Below are 11,156 nucleotides of genomic sequence, written 5' to 3'. Positions count from 1 at the left end.
TGGAGTTCAGACGTGTGCTCTTCCGATGTGTGTAAATCTGTAGTCACTTTTTACGCATTTAAACGCGTGTTATATTTTTACACATTTTATCTGTGTTTTACACAGTTAAATGCATATTTTTTACACGCTTACACATATTATTGTAAAATTAAGCGTGTAAAAATATGAATTTATCTGTAAAACACAGATAAAATGTATAAAAATATAACACGCGTTTAAATGCGTAAAAAGTACAAATTTACACACTTTGATTTGGAGTGTAGCTAAAGATTTTTAATAACATAAATCTACTATAAAATTTAATATTTAAATTAATATCTTTTTTTAAATTTATATTTTATTGTAGATTTATATTCAAAGAAAATATGCAACCATATCAAAGTCTATCGTTTCTGATACCTTCATCATTTTCAGTTAACTTCATTTCTCACGTTCCAATTCTCCCTGGATCTTTTAATTGCGGCACTCTCATATACCTTTCCATCTTTGGTATATTTTGTATTGTACTACTCGTTTTATGTTAAACCCGATGAAGTAAGTTGACTTATGTGTATCCCATCATTTCTTCTCGTTCAACAGTCAGAAGTCATTTGAAATAATTCGACCATAGATAAGGCAAATTTGGAACGATATGCGTGATAGTTGAAGTTTTCTGAAAAACGGAGCACAGCATAATGTGGCAATATTCATCTTACGGTGAACAATTCATTATATTATTATCATGTATGAGAATTATAAAAAAGAGAGCACATAGCTAACCAGTAACATATCACTTTCCACATAAATCTTCTCTTTCTTTATATTATATATTAATATTGTAATTATTATAATAGCTACCACTAAACATTCTGCCTCACAATCTTGGAAGCTCGCGTGAAGTTCTTTATTTCTGAAAGATTTTTAATCACAACTTACTTTCTCATTAACTATTTTCATTTTCTGCCTAAAACCTGCTATTAATAATCGTGCACTAAGCTGTCTACTTCGCAAGCATTAAAAACAGCTATTAAACTAATCAGTACAAAAAATATTTTAATTATAGCGACTATAATCATAAGTCTCCTTCTGTATGCATTCGTGGAACTGTTACCGACTATTCTTGATCTAATTTTTTCATTAAATGAAACTCGCCCACATGAAGTCCATGCTTCACTAAAATATTTTGTCGATAAGAAAACATACTTTTATCCAATTTTATGTTACTGGTTACTTTCCATATCTTTCGATGACTTCACAATTTTAGCCATTGATACGCTAGAAGTAGCATATATCGAAAATATTTGTGGATTGTTTGAAATCGCCAGGTAAGGTTTAAAATTTAATACGTAAATTAATGATTTCTGTTTATAATTGAAATAACAAAAATTAAGTAATAACATTTTACACACTTCAGACAATGTTCAGACAATGTACTAAAAAAATTCATATATTTTAAATATTGGCGGTCTAGTTTGGGCTTCAGTAGAAGGTTTTGTTAAGGTAAACAAAAGTGACATATGATAAACATGAAAGAATCACAGATTATTAACGATTAACATTTAATAAATTTGTCTTACAGCTCGTAAGCATGTCAATGTCTTATTTCACGGTAATTTATATTTTACTGTAACAAAATATAGACAACACGAGTGAATTTGCTGATTATAAATAATACGTAGATGATAAAAGATGTTATGTAAAGTAAACAATCTGCACATGGTAAAGAACACTAATTGTTGTAATTCATAAGTAGATTGTTATCTTATTTTATGATATTTTATTTTACATGATAATAAAAATGATTACAGATAATACAATATATGTGAGCATATATGTGAGAGAAATTAACACTGACAAAAATATTCAAATATATTATACATAATCTTTTTTATTAATGCAATCATTAAAAATGACTAGAATTGATTGTATTAATAGCGTTTTAATTGTCTTATTTTATCTCGCGATATAATAATAATTCTCTCCTTAAATGAAATAAATTCAAAAAATAAAAAAATGTAGATATCATGTGAGTTCAATAGCACTGATATTTTACAATAAAAAAGCAGCACAAAAATAATTTGAAGTAAGATATTCTATAAAAACAAAGTAGATGTGTCAAGATAGCACTTCTAAGTCATAAAAAACTATTCTTAATACAGTCCTAATCAAAACTATAATTTGTTCTTCGTGTCAAAGAATTTAATAAATAAAGTATAATTACTTAAAAATGTCTCGATTCTATATATACATGCCACACATTTTTTTATACTTGTACGCACCTGTGTTTCTAATTTCTTCTCGTACATAATTATTTTAATTCACTTTCACGTTCATAAAAATTTACACTCGGAATGATAAAATAAATTAAAATATTGTCTGTATACATATTGATATATAGATATGCGATGTGTCCTCGACAATTTATCAAAGTACAAAAGTTATATGTCATTATCGTTGTGTTCTATTGTGGAGAAAGAAGAGTTTTGTCGAATGGCTGATGCGAGAATGAATCTCTTCAAAGTCGATGGCAGCAACACTACGCAAATGCGCTTGCGCCAACTCCGAAGGGAATGGGTATAATTGCTTATAAAAAATTACTAGTAAGACGAGATTTTTTTATACCCAACATTTACGTGACTTATGTTTCCTTCGCTTTGTTTGTATCTCGCTGTATCAGCGATAGCCAATGAAAGAGCTTGGTTTTCTTTTTTTCTTCGCCATGTAGGCATAGACAATGCTTAAATTGCTGCAACTGTCACTCACTCTTTGACATTGTATCTCCCGCTGTCTATTACGTGCCTCGAAAAAATCCAGGAAAAAATTGGCTAGTATATTAAATAAATCATTACAGTGGAAAGAGTGCACGTGAAGTAAAATCTGCTCTCTGAAATCTGCTCTTTGAAATCTGCTCTTGCAGAGCCGCTTCCCATTCGTGTCTCGACCATTGCAAGAGAATGTACATATTCGACGATCACTATTATAAATTGAACCAAACTCTTTTGAAGTATTGCGGCTTGTGGCCTTATGGAAAAACTAAATTTCAGCGGTTTCGTGCAACGTGCTTCTATATTTTACTCATTTCTCATATGATTGTTGAGGTAATTCTATTTTTTTCTGTAATATTTCTCTAGTAAAATTTAACAAGAATAACAGAATGAGACAATTTGTTCATTGTTTCAAAACATATGTATCGATATTTTAAAAATTATTTTAAGAACTTTCAGAGGAAAGAATTAGTCTCTCAGAGAAAACTATATATTTATGTCATAATAATTTTATCTCTCTCTATTATCTTTTTTATAGGACGTCCCAAAACTTCATTTTCTTTAAGAACAGATTTTTGTAAATATTATACTTGCATATAGATTATAATCCTAATACAAAAATATAGAGGTTCTAATACTTAGTTATAGTTTTCAAATTATTAACGATTAAAATTCACAAATCATAGAGCTGCCATTTTATGCGCTCAAGCACAGTGATATGATAAGTGCCTATTTGGGGACAACCTTTTTAACAATAAGATTATACGCATTAATATTTTTATTAAGTAATTCCATTTCTAAAAAAAGGCATGACGTTATTGATCATCGTATCTATCGAAGTTTATTGTCATTTTTCCGATACCGATTGGTTCTCTCATTGCGCTTACTTCATGAGCGACTGTCGCATATTTTGACAGTTGTATCGAAAATTAATAGTCCAATACAATGTAATTGTATGTATTTAAACATTACGTAGTAAAAAATAAAGAATAAGAAGTCAAATAGCACGAAGCACGCGTCTGTGATTTCTAAATATTTTTAAAATTTTTACCATACTATTTAATATTTTTTATTAATATTTTTACTATACTTGTTTTACATTATATGTACATATATTAGCCTTAATACATACAACTGTCAAAATGCAATAACAGCCGTTTACACGAAGTAAGACACGCAGCGAGACAATCAATCGGCATCGCGGAAAAGCGATAACAATAAACTTCGATAAATGCAAATAATCGACTTTTACATGCCCTTTTTTAGATAGGGCAATTTGCTGTAGCCGATTTTAACATAAATGTCATTACCAAGATTCTGTCAGATGCTCTTCCGGGTTTCATATTTATTATAAAGTTTAACATGTTTTTCTTCAAAACTAAAAAAGTAAGTTGAACTTGATTTTAATTAATAAACCCGATTATCATGAAAGAGATTTTTACTTATATTTGAAATTTCACCTAATTCAAAATTTAATACAGGTAAAACAGATACTGGAAGAAATTATTAATAATCGGCGGATGTTGACAGATGTGCAAGAAATTAAAATAGTAGAACATTATGTTCAACAAGGAAAAAATTTTACAGTTCTTCTTTTAGGTAATAACGATATCTTTATATCTTCCATAAAAAATTTCAGTCTAGTATAGAAGCATATATTATACAGTGATAATATATTTGTGATATTATATTTCTTAAGAAGATGCTGAAGTCCTGTTTTATCAACTGAAATTTCGACCAAATTTGCACGAGATCGAAAATAGAGGCATCTCTTAATTTTTTCTTTAATTTCTTACAATATCTCTTGCCTTATTCAACACGTGTAATGTCTTCATTTAACTTATTGAAACGCCATCTCTTGGAAAATTCGGCACTTACTGCCAGACGCAATTTTTGCTGTCTTTACTTTAGCTTAGTGTACGAATTATCATAAATTACAGTTGTAACGATATCTTTTTTTCTACGCTTTCAATCGAAGTTCAAAAGGTCTGGAATTATTTGTTCCTGTAATCCGAAGGGGGCGAGCTACTTATTTTGTATATATGAGCTACAGAACTTTTATACCACTAAAATGTTTACGTCAGATGACAGTTGTACGACCCGAAAAAAGGTAATTTTTTAATTTTTTGTCATTTTTACTATAAATTCGTAGCTCGCCCCTTTACATTTTACGTCTATTTCAATCCTGTAAAAGCGATTTCAAATCCGTTCAGTCATTTCGGAGTTATCCTTCCAACTGTAATTGTCGGTAATTCCCGACTTTTCAGCATCCTCTTAATAATTATAATGATTTTCTCACATCTGATTTAATATGTTTTAACTATTTTAATATTTTATACTTAAAATGAAAAAAATATTATAATAAACAACATATCTTATATAATTTAGTGCTGCTAATATTGATGTCACTTTTGTTGCCAATGATGGCACTGCTACCAGATATCCTCGATATTGTCCAACCATTAAACGAATCACGTACACATTCTTTATTAATTTTGAGCGAATACAACGTAAATGAAGGAATACAGTATTATTCTTTTTTCGTGTATATTCTTACAAGTATTTTTGTTGGTGCTTTTTCGATGTTAGCCATCGGTACAATGCTTGTATTGGTTGCGTTACACTGCTGCGCAATATTCAAAATTTGCAGGTAAGGAATGCAAAAGGATGTGAATTTTTCTTAAAATGATACAGTAAGAAAATAAATAATTGCGCTGTTCGCGGCTTAACGAAAACTTAATATCATCAGTTGTCGAATAAAACAATCTGTGGACAAGAACGTAATAGCGTACTCTAACGAGAGAAATGTTATCGTCAAAAGGATAATTAGAACAGTGGAGCTTCATCGAAATGCACAGAAGTAGGTATCTAAAATCAAGTGTGACAAAACTACTAATTCTTTGTTTAATAATAACAGGCCCCATTGTTTGATTTCTTGTTTTCAAGGCTTTTTAAGTTGTTGATATCAAGTTTTACGATATCTTTTCTTATTTTGCTAGTAATAGGCATGTGTTCCCTTGTCGTAAATTTATACAGAGTAAGTAACTCCCTCTCTTTTGTAATATGTTTTATAACTTATGCATAATATTTTATTATATTCGTATTCAGCGAGAGACGTATTGGTCTGCGCATATAGGCAGCAATGAAGAGGATTCAGATCTCTATACGTAAATGCGGCGTTTGGGGCGTTTGAGCCCGCACGAATTTGAGCAAGCAGAGAAGGAAATTTTTCAACTGTGCTGTAGACGAAATCTGCACAAAACAAACGAATTTTCATCTGATGAACAGTCTCTCGCTGAATAGAGTATAGTTAACGTTTCTAATCCACTGACATGAGATGTACAATATATTTACGTGTGTGTATGCATGCGTGTGCGTGTGCGTGCACAGAATAAGGCATCCGAAACAAAACACCGAAATATGTCAAAAATTAAATAATAAGCAAAAATGTTTCAGACAAAAGTTATGTGATTTTAAGCGGCCAAATAATGAAATAAAATCAATTTCCTAAAAAATCGATTTTTCAAGACCAGCTTCATATTTTAAATAAAATGATATGATTATTATTACATAATATAATTTCTCCAAATGATTCTACAATATAAGGTAAAGTTATCGAAAAGTCAATACTTTATTATGAGATATTTTATATCTTCATGTCATATTTTGATATAAAAATATGAAATATCTTGTAAAGTATTGATTTCTTCATAATTTCCTATTCATAATTGTATCTTAATATTATTATGCATATGTTTCAAATCAACTTTTGTCTGAAACATTTTTACATATTGAGTTTAATTTTTGACATATTCCGGTGTTTTGTTTTAGATGCCTTACCGTCTATATCTTTACACACACACACACACACACTAGCGCGCGCGCGCGCGCGCTCAAATAATTTTTTCAATACCGATATACATCTCTTACTAAACATAACAATTATTACTTAAATAATTTTGTTACTAATATGTTAATAGTTGCTGTATGAATTAAAATATATGGATAATTTGATTGGGATTTTAATAACAATTGGTTATATTGGTGGACATGAATTGTATATCTTTGGAACTAGTTTTTTAGGACAGCTAATGGTAAATCATGCTGACGAGTTTTTTAACTCAATGTGAGTAGCAATTTTTTGTATTTTTTGTGCAAAACTAATCACAAATTTATAAATTAATATAAGTATCCAACTGGTTTGAAAAATTTAAAATTAAACGAGTAAGTAGCGAGTAAAGTATCAATGAAAGGTCCTTGCACAGGTTTTAGTGCCGGTTAGAATCAAATATATTTAATATAAAATTAATTGCGATACCCCAAACATTTTGGGGCAACATTTTCCACATTGAATCATTATCAGTGCGTGAAGCAAATTCCTATAACTTACATATACTAAAAATCGCTCATAATCATAAATCCGTTGTATCGTTGATCAAGTGGATAAATTAGTCCATGTGTCCCACAAACGAAGATGGAGTTCATTTTTGTGAATAATAAAACTGGAAATATATATCGACATAAAGAACACCACACAATCTGGTACAGATCAAGTACTAAATGCGTGCACAAAAAAATACCTTAAGTCAAAATAATTGCAATAAAACATTAAGCTATTCAAATGAAAGTGTCACAGTGTAGTAATTCATTTTTAAGACCAGAATAAATATGAATAAATTAAAACTCAACGAAATTTAAAGAAGATTAACCGAATTTAAGAAAGGAGTGTAAAAAATATACCTGAAGTCAATGTATAAGATTAAGAACACAGCAAGAACTAGTTAGTTAAACTAATACGGTGTGTGGAAAGAGACGGACAGAAGGAATAAAACGTATAAATACACAGAGGAAAATACCAGAGGAGAGGATAAAAATGGAAAGACCGGAAAGAGAGGAAAAGGAATAGATTAGGAAGGGGACAACGAATTCATTATGATACGCTTTATGTACTGATTCGAGCGTTTTAAATCCGCCATTTTCAATTTTGTAATTCTGTTTCTAAATTTGTAATCAATGAAAACTTCATAGTAATCATTTTTAAGCCGATTTCTGAAGTTTTCGCATTTTAATCGAAGATACTATAAGACATTCGTGACTTTTTCAGTTTTTAGGCGCCATATTTGAGTCGCCATAATGAATTTTTCAAAAGGCCATGTTCAATTTGAAACTGCACAAGTATACGAATATTTTGAGAACTCAAACATTTTCTTCCATTGCGTTAATTTTGGGAAGGAGGGGTGGCTTGCTTGACGCGAAACGTCCCATATATATAAAAGACAATATATTTTACATATAAATATTTTTTTAACGAATTAAATACAATTTTTCTAGATACATGTCACTGTGGTACAAAGCATCTATAACAGTGCAGAAATTATTATTGTTTATAATGCAAATCTCCTCGAAAAGCCTTGTACCGAGTGTTGGTGGTATATACGTTTCAGTAATGGAAAGCTTTACCACGGTAAGATAGCACAAATGGAGAATGCGATGATGACTTTTTATCAACAGGTTATCAGCTTCATTGGATTATTTGTTATAGTTTACGAAGACGTCATTGTCCTTCATGATGGTAATTTACTCCTTACAGTAGTTTCATAATTTAACGCAGAAAGCGTAGTTACTCGTAGTAATAAACACATGGAGAAATTTTTTCCACAGTAGAAAGTAGAAAGATAATTTGATTAAATAAGACAATATTCTCTGCTACTTATTTTCATCAATAAATAATACTTTATTTCATTACATATCGCTTTTTTATTTAATATTTATAAGATTTTACACTTAATAGGTTCTAGCGAATTAGATCTAGATTAATTAAGATTAAATTTTATTTAATAGGCATAACGTTAACGTTTCTTATTTTCTATACCTTCTTTATATCTTATTAATGTGTTTTTTATTGATATTATACTGTTTTAAAATAATTAAAAATATTAAATTAATTTTTGTGACATATGAGTCAATTGCATATTAAAATAGATATATTGATGATTATATTGCATATTAAGAGTGATTAATATTGTTTATTCGTAAAATATTGCTTATTTGTCTATCTTTCAAATTAAAGCACGTTTTCTAATTATCTTAAAAAATATGATTATTACACAATTTTCTACTTATCTCTTACTTATTGTTAGCATATCTTTGTTCTAAAATTACGTTTCTTGATCCATAATTTAATTTCTTTTCTTCACTGATCGGAAACTTGATAAAATGGAGTAACGCAGCGTACAGTAGTTCAAACTTGAATGATAATATCTAATGTTGCTTGCTTATGCTAACTTAGAACATGTATCATGAATTTCATTTTATTTCCTTTCGAAAATTATTACGAGGCATTGCGTAATTTGGTTAATTCGAGCTTATTTTCTTTCTCGTCTGAATAGAGACATAGAAGATAATCGATCGAAATTTTTCTCGTGCTCCACACGTAATTCCGGGTAATTTCACAATTATTATTATTATTATTATTACGCACATCAGTCGCACTGCGACTATCTCTAGCACCTTAGAGAGGGGAGAAACAGGTATTCGTTTGTTATCAAGTGCATATACAGTTTGGCATTCATGGAAAGATGATCGTTCTTGAAAGTTGGTATTATAATCTTAATCGGATTTCTTTATTGATTTGCGGTTTATGGCCTTATCAGAATACGAAATTCCGGTACGTACGAGCTGTGTTCATATTAGGAATAATTGTCTTCTTCGTGATTTCTCAGGTACATGTTAATCTGACTAAAAAAAAGTATTTCAGAATTATAACCATTGCATATATTTTTATCACATCTTTATATTTTATCGTTTTTAGTTTATATTATTGTTTGCGTACGAATACAATTTCAAGCTAGTTTTGAAGATCTGTTCGGACATTTTTCCTGCTATTTTATGTACACTGCAATTCATCGCCTTTTTAATTAAACCGAAAGAAGTGAGTCATTATTCTTCATCTCAGATTTATAGAAGAATTTAAATAAGAATTTAAATAAGAATTTAGTTCGAAAAATGAAGAGATATAATGTAATACCTATATGTTAAGACACACACACACACACACACACACACAAAGATATCATTAATTACATTTATAAACTTGCTTTTTCTTAATATTACTTTAATATTACTTTATTTTGACTATAATTATGCACTTTAAAACTATTTTAGATATGAGTACACAAACAACGAAATATTTTCTTTCTAAAACATTTAATTTATTGTTTGTAAAAGAAATATCGTGTATATTTATAGATGAGAAAATTATTAAACCAGATTTGCGAAGAATGGAAAGCACTAAAAGATTTTAAAGAAATTGAAATAGCAAAAAAATACGGAACGTTTACGAGGCGGCTTACAGAGGCCTTACTCCGTAAGAAACCTCCTAAAAGAGTTCTCTCTGACATAGATTTATAATTACGTTTTTTAGTACAAATCTATTTTAGACAAATATTTTTTGTAAATTCAGGCATTTTTTAGTGTGCGCCTTATTAGGCTGGCTTTTTCTGGCGCTAATGTATCTTATTCCGATTATCATCAATGACGTTGCAGTAGCAAACAAATCTCTCTCAAAACAAGACGGTGACTTAAAGGTGCAATTTGATAAAGAAAGACATATCTACTTATTCCTCATACTTGTCTTCATAGGTGTTTTTGTGATGACAACCACTACATCGATGATTCTAGCTTACATGCGACATATTTGTGCAATGTTAAAAATTACTCGGTAGAATGAAATCTTCGATGTTTGTATCGAATGTTTATCAAAACATGTTATAATTGTGACATGAAGTATATATTTATAGTTATCGTATCGAACATTCATTGGATGGAAACATCTTACATGTATCAATTTCTCAAAAAAATCGCTTGATGTGTCAGAAATTAATTAACGCCGTCAATATTCAACGAAGAACTATGGAGTTGGTATCAGTTTATAGTAATCATTTTTTTTACAATAATACAATACACGCGTATTACAATGAATACCCTCGAACCTTAAATTGAGATTTACTGTAAAAGTTTCAAAAGTTTCAATTATACCAAAGTTTTTCAACTGATGTGCCGCGTCACACTGGTGGCCGCAAAGGATCTCCAAGTGTGCCGTGAAAATTTTAGAGAAAATAAAAAAACTAAAAAATTTAAGAAAAAGTAAAAAAGTAAGCGTAAAAAATATTGGCTCGTTATTTAATGTACCGCGAATTGAAAAGGTTGAAAAACGCTGTGTTACACTCTATACACGGAAAGAACACTTTTGCTAAGATCTGAAAATAATTTTTGTTCAATAATCAAAATAATTTTGTGCGAAAGTCAAAATGATTGCTAGAATATCAAAACGTTTTATAGCAATGCTTATCAGTTTTAACATTCCAACAAATTATTTCGATGATTTAATAAAAAATTAGATCGGAAGAGCAC

General features: G+C 29.7%; 2 protein-coding genes across 6 annotated transcripts; both read left to right on the top strand.

Annotated features, from left to right (window-relative positions):
* Positions 1 to 3,685: 3,685 nt before the first annotated feature.
* Positions 3,686 to 8,489, top strand: LOC105462061. Of its 3 annotated transcripts, XR_976012.1 has the most exons (10): positions 3,686 to 3,911; positions 4,011 to 4,130; positions 4,226 to 4,343; positions 5,133 to 5,394; positions 5,494 to 5,604; positions 5,691 to 5,781; positions 6,725 to 6,870; positions 7,185 to 7,286; positions 7,401 to 7,730; positions 8,076 to 8,161. XR_976012.1 is itself a non-coding variant. In XM_011708588.1 (9 exons), exons 2-9 carry the CDS (start codon positions 4,107 to 4,109, stop codon positions 8,335 to 8,337), a joined length of 936 nt encoding a protein of 311 aa, XP_011706890.1. In that variant the 5' UTR covers positions 3,686 to 3,911; positions 4,011 to 4,106; the 3' UTR covers positions 8,338 to 8,489. The 3 variants fall into 3 exon arrangements, 1 of the variants encoding a protein (XP_011706890.1); XR_976011.1 differs by having other exon boundaries at positions 7,185 to 7,730; XM_011708588.1 differs by lacking the exons at positions 7,185 to 7,286; positions 7,401 to 7,730 and adding an exon at positions 8,287 to 8,489 and having other exon boundaries at positions 8,076 to 8,208.
* A 280-nt stretch (positions 8,490 to 8,769) lies between these two features.
* Positions 8,770 to 10,964, top strand: LOC105462060. Of its 3 annotated transcripts, none has more exons than XM_011708585.1 (5): positions 8,770 to 9,411; positions 9,556 to 9,675; positions 9,993 to 10,110; positions 10,218 to 10,464; positions 10,544 to 10,964. In XM_011708585.1, the coding sequence occupies exons 1-5, from the start codon at positions 9,385 to 9,387 to the stop codon at positions 10,743 to 10,745; spliced, it is 714 nt and encodes a 237-aa protein (XP_011706887.1). In that variant the 5' UTR covers positions 8,770 to 9,384; the 3' UTR covers positions 10,746 to 10,964. The 3 variants fall into 3 exon arrangements, with proteins under 3 accessions (XP_011706887.1, XP_011706886.1, XP_011706888.1); XM_011708584.1 differs by having other exon boundaries at positions 8,770 to 9,466; XM_011708586.1 differs by having other exon boundaries at positions 8,770 to 9,466; positions 10,207 to 10,964.
* Positions 10,965 to 11,156: the final 192 nt, after the last annotated feature.

The sequence above is a fragment of the Wasmannia auropunctata genome, unplaced genomic scaffold (genome assembly GCF_000956235.1).
Source record: "Wasmannia auropunctata unplaced genomic scaffold, wasmannia.A_1.0 LD271793.1, whole genome shotgun sequence".
Taxonomy (NCBI): domain Eukaryota; kingdom Metazoa; phylum Arthropoda; class Insecta; order Hymenoptera; family Formicidae; genus Wasmannia; species Wasmannia auropunctata.
Note: the sequence above shows the minus strand (reverse complement) of the source record. Positions and strands in the feature narration are given on the sequence as shown.